The following is a 14,345-nucleotide window of genomic DNA, read 5'->3' as shown; positions in this document are numbered from 1 at the left end:
GGAAGAGTACATGGAGTCATGAAAATCATGCCTTCAGCAGGCGGCATGGGCAAGGGACACAGTCCCCATTCCTTGTAACGAAAATAGGAGCTGTAGGTGGTGAAACAGTCCAGGGCAGGATGACACTGCTCCGCCCAACTCAGAACTGGAAACCACAAGCTGTTGAGAAGCCTGAGATGTAAAACAGCCCCAAAAAAGTGACAACAATGCAGAGGGCAGGTCGAGGCCTGGCCTGGGAGTTTCCTTCAGAACTGATCCCAGATGCTGGAGGGCAGAATTCACCCTACTTGGGCAGCCAGCCTGCACTCTGACAGGGGCAGGGGTCCCACATTACTCACGCACAGACCACAAAGACTGTTACAGAGACAGCACATGCAGGAGGACACACAGCTGCACCAGCCCCTCACTGGTGCTCTTCCATGCACAGACAGGGCTGAGGACTGGTCAGTGAGACCACAAGCTTACAGCAACAGGAAAGACAGCAGTCAAAGGACTTTCTGTGGCAAGGGGCTCAGCATCCTGCTGCACCACCAGTGACTGGTAGCAGGTAGTTATAGCAGGACAGCCTGAGGAACCGTGGGCATCAGAGGAGGTGCATGATTCTAGGGTTTCAAGCACATATTTCCAAGTGTCTGCTTGGCCCAGCATCTGCTACCCTGTCCATAAGGAAATGGGCTCCTGCAGTCTCCCCAGGAAGAGGCAGTCATCTCCCAGCTCAGGTAGAGGATGGTTGCAGGTGCATGGGAAGAGCGGCATGCCTGTGAGGAATCCATCCATCCAGCTGCACCCAGAGTTTTTACAAACAGCCAGCACCTACCACCACATAGACGCGCAGCGGAACACCCAGAGGTGCTCCGTGAAAGAATCAGCCAGACTCACTAGTTCATCTCTCCATTTTATTAGTGTAAATGCAACCCATTTCCCCTCCTTTTCCCCTATTAAATACAAACCAGGAGCAGAGAGAGGCTCCTCAGTCGCTTTCTCCTTAGGAGATGCACAGCCAAACCCTCTGCCATGCCCACCAGTGTCAGGCACCATGTCCCTCGACCCCCACACTGGGGAGGGATCCAACCTCTGTCAGGAGGCTCTCGTTTGAGGGCTGTGACCTCCGACGTCCTATCAATACTGCGAAGGCCAAAGCGGCCTGGGTCACGGTTCCCATGGGGAGCAGTTCACGGTACGTGAATACAGCAGGATCCCCTCCAGCACCCCCTGCGCCCACCGGCCCCAGGGACCAAGTCCCCCACACCCCAACCAGCCAGGAGCGCTCCAGCTCATTGCCAAGTGGCAAAGCCCCAAAACCAACCTCCTTCTTGCTCTTTTGGGGTGGGACATGCCCCATCCCACTGTCCAAGCCTGTGGCAGGCACAGGGACATGGCCCTCTCTGCACAACCAGGCCAATGCTCCAAAGGAGCGAAGGGCACAGGCTTGTCCCAGGGCACTGGGGTAACCACGAGGGATCACTCCAGGCCCCGTGGCAGTCATGGCCCTGCAGCAGGGGAACCTTGGGCTCTACATTTCCCCAATCAAGGGGGGACAGCAAGGGACAGGGCAGCCCATCTCCCCTGTGCTGAGCAGTAGGGACAGGACAAAGGGATGGGGCCAGCAGCCAGCAGCTCTGTGATGAGGAGCCAGGCATTCCAGCTTGCAGCTCAGTGAGTCTGCCCCCTTCTTGCCCCGGGGTCTGCACAGCCATGGCCACTCCAGAAAGACCCAGGCACCCTGGGATGGCAGACCCCGGTCCAGGCAGCCCCGGCAGGGCAAGTCATGAGCTCGGGTACCAGCAATCCCTGCAGCTGCTGGGAGAAGGAAGACAGATTTGGGTAGCAGAAGAGGTGAGGTGAGCAGGCAGGCATGGCATGGCATGGCAGGGCCAGCCTCTCTCCACCCCAGAGTTCAGGTGCTGTTCCCTTGCTCCTGCTCAAAAAGCACCATGGCCAGCTGGGAGCGAGAGCCTATGCCCTCCAGGCTGCTCTGCACACAGCGGTGGTAGATCTCCTCACTGAGCCGAGGGTTGCAGGCCTGGTGCCGGTAGTGCTGCAGCAGGGCAGGCTCCACAGCCCGGAAGACATGGAGGTTGGAGTACTTGATGAACATGTCGTAGATGTCCAGGGTTTCCAGGATGTCTTCATTCTCCTGCACATCACCTGCCATGCGGGTGCGTGCTGCCATGTAGTCGGCGTTGTAGAAGCAGGCTTCGTGGAAGACATCCCGGTCGAACCGCCCCACGTCCCGCAGCAGGTCCAATGTGGTAGGTGGCACCTGGTTGTGGTAAGCAATAGCTGGGTTGTAGCCCTGGAAGTGGATGGGGAAGAAGACCTGCCAGTTGTTTATGGTGTTCATCCGGCAGCGGTTCAGGAAGTCGACGGTGACCTCTGTCCCCACGCCGGCCACAAAGAAAAGTGTGTCCACGGGATGCTTCTTGGAGATAATGTCCATGACCTTGATTTGGGAGGGTGCATCTGTCTTAACACTGATCCACGGGATCTTTACCTCCGCATATTTGCGCTCATACTCAGTGATCTGGGCCTTCACAGAGGCAAAGATGTCATTTTGGGTGACCTGCTGGGCCTCAAAGGGGTCATAAATGAAGAGGAAGGTGAGCACTGCATTCTCACTGCTCTCAAAAGCAGCTGCCGCATAAGCCTCCAAAAAGCGGGCAGCATAGTCCCGGTCATGGGCTGTCAGCGGCAGGATGACATTGATGCGACTGGCCTCCGTCACATACGGCATGGGGATGATCTCCACCTCGCTGAGGGGCCGCACCAGGTGTACACGTTTTGTGACGGAGCGGCTGTGCCCCTTCTGGGTGACCACCTCCACCTGAAGGTCCAGTGTGTACTCCATGCCACGTGTGGGGTCGAAGCGCCGGTACCCATTCACCAGCTGCTGCTTGCGGACATGGAGCACTGGCTGGTACTTGCGGTTCAGCTCTTCCATGGCCGTGGCCACCACGTCGGCAACGTCCGCCAGATCCGCGCCACGCAGCTCACACTTGGGGGAGCCATCCACACAGGCGTAGACTTGCTCCTCAGTGAAGTAGTCCCAGCGCAGCACCTCAAAGCGGGTTTTGGGCTGGAATGGGGGCGGGATGCCGATGGGCCATGTGGCGCTGTGGTCCCCATCAGCAGACAGGCTGCTGGCGTTCTGGATCTCCATCTGCAAGAGAAGAGATGGAGGAGTGACAGCCAAGACACAAGTAGGTGTTCCAGCTCTGGCAGCAGCCAAGCTGACTCCTGATATTCAGAGATCTGCCAGAGCTGGCTCAAAGAGCAGTGTCAGAACAACTCTGCCTTCAACCTGATTCCCATCCAGCACCTCAGGTTTGCTCTGCCACCCTACCCAGCCTTTGCTGACAGACTTCTGTACCCTGTTTGCCTCATCACCCTGAACCACCACCATCTCTCCAGGACCTATCTAGGTCTAAAGCTGCTCTCCAGACAGCACCACTGCCTCTGTAGCCACATGGGCTCAACTGATCGTGTCCCACAGTAGGATCAGATGAGAAACTTGCAGAGTAACCAGAAAGCCCACAGGGATGACAGATGGAACCAAGACCCTCCCAGCCAAGCCAAGTCTCACCTGGAGCTGCTGGATCTCCTGGTAGGTGCTCTCAAGCTCCACCTGTGCAAAGTACTTGTGCAGCCGGTACATCTGGAGGGGATCCAGCACAGGGTGGACAGTGAAGGCGCTCTGGAAACGGAGGTCAGTCTCCCGCTCAGGGTCCACGTTCTTCCCCAGCTCAAAATAGTGGTAATGCAGACCCTGTGCCAGTCAGGAGAGATAGGTCACAGCCAGCCCCAGCCTGCACTCCCACCCCAGCAGATGCCAGCACAGCAAGCTCAAAGGATATAAGGCTGCAAGGGCTAGTCTTCCCAGGACATCTCTGCTGCAGGACCTACCTCATGTTCCTCAGCACAGTTGACACCTGTGTAGTCGATGATGCAGCGGCCCAGCCACTCATCGGGCCGGGCGCTGAGGATGTCATTGCGGCAGCTCTCCAGGTGCTGCTGAAGGAGCAGGAGGAGGCTGCGGGACAGCAGGTAGCCAAACCCTCCGTAGCAGTAACGTCCCTCAGTGTCCCCACCGATGAACTCCTCGGGACGGCCCAGGTAGAGGTGGGTGTCGATGCTGAGGTGGGCAACCAGGCGGCTGATGCGGTGTGCCTCTGTATAGGTATCATCCTGCACCAGGAAGAACCAATCGAAGTCGTTCACGTAGTGCTCCAGAAGGTATCTGACAGTCTGGTACATGTTCCAGATGGGCCGCTCGTCACTGTGTGTCACCACCACCATGCCGTGGGGCACCTTGCGGCCCCGCGTGCCCGTGAAGTACACCAGGCGCTCCAGGCGGTGGGCCAGAGTGCGGTTGACAGCTACTCCCAGGGTGTTCAGTGTGCTCTTGGAGGTCAGCACACCCACAAAGAGCCGCTGCCGCATCCCCAGCTCTGTGCTGATGTATCGAGTCCTGCAGGAGGAAGACAATGTCTTCTGGGGCACTGCACCCCACCTCAGCCTGCACCCTCCCTGCTGCAACCAATGGCACCAACCTCGGTTCCTCTGCAGGAACTGCTCCCGGGCTTCAACCACGCACACAAGACATCACCCCAGCATCACCAGCTGCCACTATACCAGAGGCACAGCAGAGCACTTTGCTGAGGTCCCCCGTCAACCTGAGACCATGGAGGACCCTCCCTTCCCACAAGTTGGCTAGTCCAGCTTAAAACAGAGGCTCTCAAAAGGCTGAAAACAGCTAAAAGCAGGAAACAGGGCTGCACACCCTAGCCCTAGCAGAGACATGACCCACCAGGCACCCACACTATGAGGCCAGCCCCAGCCAGGACAGACAAACTGGGAAGCACCTTCCTGCTGCCCTTACCAGACATACTGCCCTACAAAAGGCAGGCAGGAGAGTCCTTGCTGCCCTCCCTGCGGAAGTCAGGCCCCACACAGGTGGCTGAAGCCAGCAAGGGGCTGGTTGTGTCCCCCTCCCCACCAGGGCCCCCAGCTGTCACATTCAGAATGACTTTCAGGTTTAATTCTCCCAGCCTGGTGCAGCGGCAGGAAGCGACCCCCCCATCCCGTCCCCCAGCCGCTGCCTGGTACACACTGGCCCCATTCAGCCCCCTTCATCCGCCCACCACCTCACCAGGACAAGGAGGCCCTTTCACTGCCTGCCCCCTGTCATCCAGGGGACACTGAGACGGGGCTGCAGCCGGCTCTGGAGCAGGCTGGAGTTTGCAGAGCCGGGTGGGGACAAGCCACCGCGGGAGGGGTCCCTGCTCAGGCAGGAGGGGACCGTGGCAGGGTGCCCGGCAGCACGTGCTGCAGCAGGCAGCCTTCGCATAGCAGGGAACCTTTGCACAGAGGGCAACTTTCGCACAGCAGGCAGCAGCGTGGGCAGGAGGCTCTTCTGAGTGCCTGCTGAGGGCTGGGAGTAAGGAGAAGAGGGGGCAGAGGGCGCTTGCAGAGAGAAAAATCCTAGGTGGCTGCAGGGAGGATAAAGTACATCGCTGGGCCTCCTGGAAAGCCCCCCTGCCGCGGCCCGGCAGGAACACGCCCACACCCGGGCACCCCGAGCTCGGCCGCAGTTACCCCTACATAAAGCCCGGGGAGCCGCGGCCGCCCGCCCTCACCGGGGCCCAGCTCCCCCAGCCCGGCCCGGCCCGGCCCCCCCGCACCTGACAGCCTTCTTGGCGGCCCTGCCGGGGCTGGGCGGGCGGTAGGGCACGACTCGAGGCTCCCAGCTGTCGACGCCCAGCCCGGCGGGCACGGCGTTGGGCCTGCGCGCCGCGTTGCCGTTGGCGGGGCCGGGGGGCGGCGCGGGGCCGCCGTCGGGGCGCGGGCGGGTGGCGGGGTGCGACGGCGGCCCGCAGGGCTCCTCCACCCAGGTGACGCTAAGCAAGCTGAGGGTGAAGCCCAGCGAGACGCCGATGGCCACGGGCCCGGCGGGCCGCAGCACCGACAGCACTAGCGACAGCCGCATGGCCGGGACGGGACCACGACCGGGACCGGGGGCGGCTCCGGGGGCCGCTGGCGGCGCCGCCGTCCGACGTGTCACCCACTGGCACCGCCCCGCTCGCGTCACCCGCCCTGGCCAATGGGCCGTGCTGCGGGAGGCGCGTCACGCGGCTGCTCAGCCAATCGCAGGGCGGGGGCGGTTTGGGGGCGGGTCCAGGTTGCTGGGAGACCGCGCGGCGGGGACCCCCCGAGGGCACGGCCGGGACCTTCCGCACCCCCGAGGGGCACCGGCCGGAGCAGGGGAGGCGCCGCGGGGCTGCCCCGTGCCGTCGTGTGCACCCCTGGCGCTGTAGGGCAGCAGTGCAGCTCCCCCGCCCACAGAGCGCCCTCCGGCTCGGAAAGCGCGTCCGCCAGGGACCTGGCACCTGAGCCGGCTTAAGGGCGCGTTTCCCCGGCCCTTTGTGCCCGGGGCAGGGTGGTCGCCGCGGGGCCGTGTGTCTTCTCCCCGGGACAGCCCAAACCACGACGCTGGTGATTTCATGGTGGGCTTCAAGCGACACGTTCCCCAAATCTCTGCCCGAGGGTCTTCCAGAAGATGTGGGTGGTGGCGCTGGGCTCTACCTGAAAGTCCTCAGGAGGTGCCCAGTGATTGTGGGTGGATGAGGGGTGAGGGTCTGGCCTCAGCAAAGCGTGAGCCGCGGGCTGCAATTGGCAGCTGAGCACGCCAGGTATGCCAGCTGGAAACCCCTTGGATGCAGAGCAGCAAACCATCCCAGAGGACAGGCAGACTGTAGGAAATACCAGCAGCAGGGACCCCTATCATGTGAGTCAAACGGGACCAAAGTGGGCTCCTTTGTTTGGGTCACCATTCCACCATGAGCTGTCTGCAGCACATAGACACTGTTGCACCGGCTGCCAGAAAGAGCCCCCCGGGCAGACAGAGCTGGAAAAACCGTCTTGGAGCAGAGTTTGCTGCACAAACAGAGCTTCCAGCACAGGAATGATCCAACACAGAAGCTACAAGGACAGCAGCCCTACATGGCCACTCAGTGCCAGGCATTACTGAATAAGGACAAGAAGGAGGACCTGGCCTTTCCGCCCATTCCCAGCCTATGGCTTCACTTCCAGCAGCGTCACAGGCAATGGGACTCTCAAGTGCCTCTGGATTTACTCTGGCTGGTGGGGAACCCATTCCACCCTCCCCATGAAACGCAGCCCACCTGCCCTTGGGAGCACCAGCAGCCACAGAGCACCGCGGGCACTGAGGGCAGCCGGAGGCCTGCTCAGTTCCAGGATCTCTTTCATTTTCTGAAACAAAGCAGCCTGTTTTCATCGAGAAGCGGTTGGCAGCATCTCACCCCCCTGAGATACTAGACCATCATCCAAGTTCGGCTCATTTTCATAGGCCTTTTTTCTCCTGAATAGGCCAAGACAAGCAATAGGCAAAGGCAGTCACGTGGACGGCAGTTTAATGAAGAACATATAAAAACTAGAAACAGAGAGAACGCAATGGGATGAGGAGATACCGGAAGGGAAAAGATGCAGAACTAAGAAATGAGCAAAGATTTTCCATGCATAAAGGTCAAAAAAACAGGCATGATCATATAAAAAAAAAAAAGGAACCTGTTTTCTGTACACAGAGAAATGTGATAGAAATAGATGTATTTGATTTCCTTTATGGGTTGGAATATGTAACTTTAGCCACCTTGTACAAACCTGGATCATTTTACATGAGTGATGAGAGGTTTCATTCTGAAATGACGCTGTTGATCTGAACTTATATTTAGACAGAGATACAGATCAGAGAAAATAATGAATTTTTCAGACTTTTAGCCTGGGAAACCTGCATGGAGAATAAGCTGTGGTCAGAGCACATGTCTCTCCAGGGCTTGCCTGGGCAGTGGCTGAGCCCAGGGTCCCCATGCCCGGCCTTGGGAGATCCTGTGGGGCAAGCAGGCAGCAGTGCCGTTCCTCCAGCAGCCCCTTCTAGCCCCCTACCAGCTGCAGCTCCCGCCTTTGTCTCTCCAGTGTTGGCATGGGGCTGGGAAGGGGCTGCCAGGGGAACGGCAGCTTCTGCCAAGAGCTTTCTCCCTGCCAGGATTTCCCGGGGGTCCCTGTGCGCCACAGCCAGGAGGCGCCAGCTCCAGAGAGCTCTGCCTCTGCAGAGCACTGTGTCCCCACATCTGCCTGCCATGGCTGTATCTCCCACCCACTCGTGTGGGGATGGTTGGGCAGCCACTCTAGGTGCCCTTGATGTGTACATTTGCCCCATCAGAATGCAGGCACTGCAATTCCTGTGGCCCTAGCACAGCCCCTTGCACACTGCACAACCCCATGCACAACTGACATGAGGTTATCCTGCAGTTTTCACATCCACACCCCTGCACCCCAATCCACTCTGTCCCTACGCACCATCCTGAGGGGCCCACAGCCCTCACAGCCGCTGTACACCCAGCACATGGCACATATGGCATGGCACGGAGCGCACTGCACTGCGCTGCACGTAGGGCCTCGGGCTGAGTCCCCCATGGCACAGGGCATGGCACCCCAGTGCACACCCTGATGTACACCCCAGTGCACGTGCTTGTGCACACCCCCAGTGCCCACCCCAGGGCACATCCCAATGCATACCTGTGCACATCCCAGAGCACATCCCAGTGGACAGCCCAGGGCACACCACAGTGCAAACTCCAATGTACAAAATGCACACCCCAAGGCACACCCAAGTGCACACGCCAGAGCACACCGCAACGCACACCTCAGTGCACCCCAATGTACACCCAAATACACACCCAAGGGCACATCCCAATGCAAACCCCAGTGCACACCCCAGTGCACACCTCATTGTACACCTCAGTGCACCGCCCAATGCACAGCCCAATACACACTCCGATGTACACACAGGGCACGTGCCCGTGCACACCGCACCGCACACCCCAATTCACACCCCACCGCACACCCCCACCTCACGCCCCGCCCATCGCAGAGGCCCCGCCCCCGGGCCGCGAGGCCCCGCCCCCGGGGCGCGGTGACGGAGCGGTGACGTCAGCGGAGCTGTCCGCTCAGCACCGCGCGGCGGCCGCGCCGCCACCATGCGCGGGGCCCGCGGCCGGGAGCGCCGGGAGCGCCGGGAGCGCCGGGCGCCGCGGGGCCGCCGCCGCTGCCGCGCCGGGAGCGCAGGTGGGAGCAGGCGGAGCGGCACGGGGGGGTCCGCACGTGGGGGTCCGGCAGGCGGGGGACGCGCCGGACCCCTCGGGGGAAGGGCTGTGGCACTCGGCTCCCGGTCCTCCCCTCGTGCGGCGGAGCGAGCGCGAAGCCCGGGATGGGCATGCGGGTTGGCCTGGCGGAGCGGCCCCCGGGACCCCCGCCCCGAACAAAGAGAGGGGCGGAGCGGCTCCGCGCCCCGGCGGCCTTTGCGGCCGTCGCTCGGCAACGCCGCGCCCGCCTCGGCGGTCCCGGGCCCGGCGGGTGCGGTGGGGCCCGACCGGGGGGCGCCGCGGCGGGGCCGTGTCCCGGGCGCTGCCCCCGGCCCCCGCCGCGCCGTGCCCCGCGGGGCGGGAAGGGGAGGCCGGGGGGCCCGGAGCGGGCGGCAGCAGGTGGGTAAGTCCCGGCGCCAATGAGCAGGCGCTGGGCTCCCCTAGCAACAGTGCCCGCGCCAATGGGCGCCGCCAGCCGCCCGCGCCGCTGCCCGCAGCCCTGCCCGCCGCCCCGCTGGGACCGGCCTTCCCGGGCGGCCCTGCCCCGAGCTCTGCACCGGCCCGGCGTGGGCTCAGGGCACAGAGCAGCACCCCGCTGCCCTCCTGCCACTCCACCGGCCGTGCTGAGCCGTGCCAAGCCATGCTGTCCCCACGCCGGCCAGCCAGCCGTGCCCTGCCCTATCCCCGACCCTCTGGGGTGGCAGAGCCCTACTCTCACCCCACACAGCATTACCCAGCCCCGCCAGGGCCGGCTCGTCGCTCCTGGGCTCTTCGGGTAAAGTCCAATCCTGCTTAGCATCCCCTCGGGGCCCCGCGCTTGGCTGCCCGCTCTGTGCCCGCCCGCTTCCTTGGGATTAGGCTCTGTGCTTGGCTTCCCCACGGGGATTTGCCCTAGCTGGTGGTTCCTTCCCCAGCCGGAGGGAGGGAGGAGGCTAGTGGCAGGGGAAGAGATGCCAGTGGAGTCCGGCCGGGCAGCAGCGAGGTGCTGGGCAACAGGGAGCCATGACTGCAGCCTCTGCCCTCTTCCCTGCTCCTTCTCAGAGCACTGTTTTTGTGAGCTGTCCTGAACTGGCTGCTTTAACTTGGCACTGGGAAGGAGTGATGCTGGCCTGGGGACAATCAGTGACAATAAACCCATTCTAAACCAACTGAGCCTTTAAAGGGACTACGGGGGCAAAGGGATGCTGGAACTGGCTCCAGGTGGGAGCAGGCAGACGGCCGCTGTAATTAGGTTTAAACTGGAGCTGGATCAGTCTTTGCAGGGGATTATGACCCCTCCGTCTGTGTAGGCGCTGTGGGGGGCCTAGTAACTGCTTGCTCAGCGTCCTGGCACAGCTGCAGCATTAGGGGTGAGCTCTCGGGTAAGGAGCAGGAACATCTAGGGCTGTTGCCTCTCTGGCCCCATAGGTTGGCATGGGAGGGCTGGATCCAGTGTGGAGGCCCAATTTGTTTTTACAAGGACACTAGGAGCTGGAGCAGAGATGAAAAATAGCCAGAAATATGATTAGAGGATTGGAGAAAATGCCTTGGAGTACAAGCTTAAAGAGCTCAATCTGTTTAGCCTATAAAAATAGAAGACTGAGGGGTGACTTAATTACTGAGCATAATTACTTCACAGGCAGAAAATACCAGGTTGTGGAAGTCTCCCGTTAATCGAGCAGGAAAAGGGTGCTGGAGAGCCACGGGCAGGAAATTGAAGACACAGACAAATTATAAAACAACGCGAAGCTCCTGGGGGTGCAGGCAGGTTCTCTGGGGACAGTGCATCCCTTCAGCCATATGCTGTGTGATGGTCTGCACCCCCACCGATGAGGCTGTTCCCCCATTCCTTCCCTTCCCACATAGTAGTGGGGGGACAGAGCAGGATTTGTGGTGGCTGAGTTCTGGGATTCCTTCTGGGCACATGCCAGTGGTGTCTCCATTCCCCTTGTCTCTTTCTCACCAGGTGGGGCGGGTGCCGGAACACAGTTTTGCCGGCAAGCCATGAGGCAGGAGTGGAGATTTTGATGCCTCTCCCAGCAGTCCCCAGAGCCATGACTGCAACTGTGCAGACGCTGCGGTTCAAGCTGCTGCCGCACGAGCCAGGCCAGGAGTGGGAGCCCAGCTGCCAGCAGGAAATCGAGCGTCGCTACCAGGTGGTGCCCTCGGTGGTGTGCGCCATGTGCTGCCTTTTTGGCATCATCTACTGCTTCTTTGGTGAGCCAGGCCAGCCCAGCAGCTGGTGGGGCAAGCAGGGAGAAGGGCAGGGGGGAGCTGGGGGTGCTGTCCATCCACTCCCTGACTGCAGTGGTCTCTCCATAGGCTACCGCTGCTTCAAGGCCGTCATGTTCCTGACAGGGCTGATGTTCGGCTCCATCATCATCTTCATGCTGTGCTACAAGGAGCGGGTGCTGGACACACAGCTGAGCGTGGAGGCCTCAGTGGGCATTGGGCTGGGCATTGGAGTCCTGTGTGGACTGGTCACCATGCTGGTGCGCAGCGTTGGCCTCTTCATGGTGGGGCTGCTCCTGGGGCTGCTGCTGGCAGTGGCCACACTGGTAGTGATGGAGCAATTCTACCACCCGCCAACAGTGTGGATCCCCATTGCGCTGCTCCTGGGTGTGGGGATGCTCTTCGCCGTCCTCACCCTGCAGTGGCAGCGCTTCTTCACCACCCTCTCCACCGCCGTCTTTGGGAGCGCCATCATGACCGTCACCGTCGACTACTTCATTGAGCTCTTCCTCCTGGTGCAGTACATCTACGAGCGCATCAAGGTGGCCCCTGCTCGCCCCGTGTGCTGGTACAGCTGGGTCATTCTGGGCGTCTGGCCACTCCTCACCACACTGGGTGTCCTGGTCCAGTGGAAGGTCACAGGCGAGGGCTACTCCCATACAGAAGGTGTGTGGGGACTGGCGGAGATTTGCATGTGCAGGGTGAATGGAGGAGCCAGGGACGCTAGGGACTGGGGTGGAGGTTCCCAGCACCTCGTTTGCATGGACAGATATGGGGTTTGGGACTCTGTGGTGGCACAGCACTCAAAGGGAGGTTTGAGTGCACAAAGCTGGCACTGGTTTGGGTGCGGAGATCATTTGGGTGTGCTCCCCAGTGCTCACAGGCCCCTCTGCTCCACAGTGATCATCAGCCGGCAGCAACGCCGGGTGCAGCTGATGCGCATCAAGCAGAGGGAAGACCGAAAGGAGAAGAAGAAGAAGCGGAGACCCCACCACCCGCCACCCCACCAGCACAAAGCCCACCCACCAGAGCCTGCTTACCGCCGCAAGCCCAACCCTGTGCGCCGCTTCGATGGGGACGTGCTCTCCCCTGTGAGTCCCACAGCCAGGGTAGAGATCTCCCCCAGACTCCACAGCCCTTCCTTCTCCATGTGGGTGGGCCACAGCATGGAAAGGTGTCCAGGGTCCTCAGTTGACATCTGAGCACCTCAAGGGATGAGACTGGGGCATCCCAGGGACCAGGCAGCTCAGGAAGGGCTAAGCTAGGACATTACCACCACAGAGCAATTCAGCCTTTGGAAGGAAATGAAAAGTGCTGGCCGAAGCACTGTGGGCACAGTAGAAACAGGTGGTAGGCAAGGTGTGAAGTGTGTGCCCAGGGAAGGCATGAGACTCTGCACCCTGCTGTGGACCGCCCCTGGAGGACCTGAGTGCTGGGGATTGCACAGGGCTGTTTCAGGGGAGAGGAGGGGGAATGCTGCTGCAAAGTTTAGGGTGGAGTGGGGTGGAGTGAGCCAGGAGCAGAGCCCCTCTCATTCTCTGTTCCCCCTCTCTCAAGCAGAGCTACATCCAGAGTTTCCGGGAGCGGCAGACGGGACCATCTCTGAACAGTCTCATCGCCAGCTCCCACGCCGTGGTGGACGTGGACTATGACTGCAGCTCCACCGTGCCCCTCACCACGGGCTCTGGCCCTGCTGTGAGGGTATAAGCCAACCCAGTGACCTCGAGCAACACCAGCACCCCAGCCTGCTCTGACAGAACCCCTGGGACAGGCAGGGCTGTGTCTTCGGCCCCAGATGGCCACGTGCAGCTGGGGGCTGCAGATGAAGACCCTTCTTGGAGACATGTGGGACTTGTCTGGGAAAGCTCTAGCTGCCCATGAGATCCAGAGGTGCTGGGGAAGCCCTTCGACAGGGACTCAGCCCAAGGGCCAGCACCCATGGACATACATTGCGAGTGGCTCTGCTGGGGTGGTGGGTTCCTGAGCCCCTACTGCTGCGTGTTACCCTATGGTCTGGGCACGCTCATCCTGCATCCTAACATTTCCCTCCCCATATTTGAGCCCCCCTTTCCCAAGAGCAGCTCCCCATGCCTGCCCCCACCCCATTGCACCACCCAGCAACTCCCCAAGTGCCTGTCCCCTATGTCCCTTCCTCAAAGAGCAGGTCCCACAGCCCTTTTCCCCGCAGGGACTCCCCTGAGCATGTGTGCCCTGTCCCACCCTGGCCCCAAGAGCAGCTCCCAGGCAACATTTCCCAAAACCTGCCTCCTCAGAAGGTCCCCCTGCCCTAGCCACCCTTCCTACACCCCAGAGCAGCTTGCCACTCCCCTTTTTCCCAAGCTGGACCGGGGTGATCCTGGGGCAGAGACTGCCAGAGCCGGGTGGTTCCCAGCGTGATGCTGGCAAGTGGTGCCTGTCCAGCGGGAGTTGCGCTCACGGGGTGCATCCCCCACAAAATGTTTCGATGGGAGACAGGACACTGGCTCCAGCCTTTGGGCGGAGGCTGGGCTGCCTCAGGGATGTGGGGACCCCTGCAGTGTCAGAGACCGTCGCTGTTTTGCTGGCGACTGGATTTTTATAGTGGCCAGGGGGGCCCTGGGGCAGGGCAGGGCAGGAGCCCCTGCCCAGAGCACTGCTGAGGGCAGAGGCTCACGCCTTGTATATATTTCTCTTGCTGTGATTTGTATTAACTTATTATGGAGTGAGCCAGGATTTCCCCATGGCCAGGCAGGCAGGATAGTGGTGAGACTGGACCAGGGAGCCCCTTACTTTGGGAGCCCCCCACAGCGCAGCCCAGCTGACCTCGCTGCCCCAGGAACTGCATGTTTCTGCCAGGCACCCCCTCTCCTGCAGCGTCGTGCTGCCATCTCCTTTTCAGTCTCTTTTGTAAATGTGCCAAATGCTGCTGAGGCCTCGGCCACACAGTAAAGAGCCTTTCGGAGTCCTGCGTGTGAGGCCAAGGGCTGTGCCGGGGGC

The 14,345-nt window shown here is 61.1% G+C and overlaps 2 protein-coding genes across 3 annotated transcripts; one reads left to right on the top strand and one right to left on the bottom strand.

Annotated features, from left to right (window-relative positions):
- Positions 1–884: 884 nt before the first annotated feature.
- On the bottom strand, positions 885–6,014 carry CHPF (chondroitin polymerizing factor). The gene is made up of 4 exons (XM_017825420.1): positions 5,682–6,014; positions 3,904–4,468; positions 3,584–3,766; positions 885–3,160 (listed from the first exon to the last, which is right to left on the bottom strand). Exons 1-4 carry the CDS (start codon positions 5,984–5,986, stop codon positions 1,898–1,900), a joined length of 2,316 nt encoding a protein of 771 aa, XP_017680909.1. The 5' UTR covers positions 5,987–6,014; the 3' UTR covers positions 885–1,897.
- A 3,096-nt stretch (positions 6,015–9,110) lies between these two features.
- Positions 9,111–14,313, top strand: TMEM198 (transmembrane protein 198). 2 transcript variants are annotated; one of them, XM_017825406.1, is made up of 5 exons: positions 9,111–9,141; positions 11,104–11,354; positions 11,460–12,035; positions 12,270–12,460; positions 12,930–14,313. In XM_017825406.1, the coding sequence occupies exons 2-5, from the start codon at positions 11,165–11,167 to the stop codon at positions 13,074–13,076; spliced, it is 1,104 nt and encodes a 367-aa protein (XP_017680895.1). In that variant the 5' UTR covers positions 9,111–9,141; positions 11,104–11,164; the 3' UTR covers positions 13,077–14,313. The 2 variants fall into 2 exon arrangements, with proteins under 2 accessions (XP_017680895.1, XP_017680896.1); XM_017825407.1 differs by lacking the exon at positions 9,111–9,141 and adding an exon at positions 9,879–9,933.
- Positions 14,314–14,345: the final 32 nt, after the last annotated feature.

The sequence above is a fragment of the Lepidothrix coronata genome, unplaced genomic scaffold (assembly GCF_001604755.1).
Source record: "Lepidothrix coronata isolate B3197 unplaced genomic scaffold, Lepidothrix_coronata-1.0 Scaffold118, whole genome shotgun sequence".
NCBI classification, from domain to species: domain Eukaryota; kingdom Metazoa; phylum Chordata; class Aves; order Passeriformes; family Pipridae; genus Lepidothrix; species Lepidothrix coronata.
The sequence above is the reverse complement of the archived record's forward strand: the minus strand, read 5'-3'. Positions and strand labels throughout refer to the sequence as shown.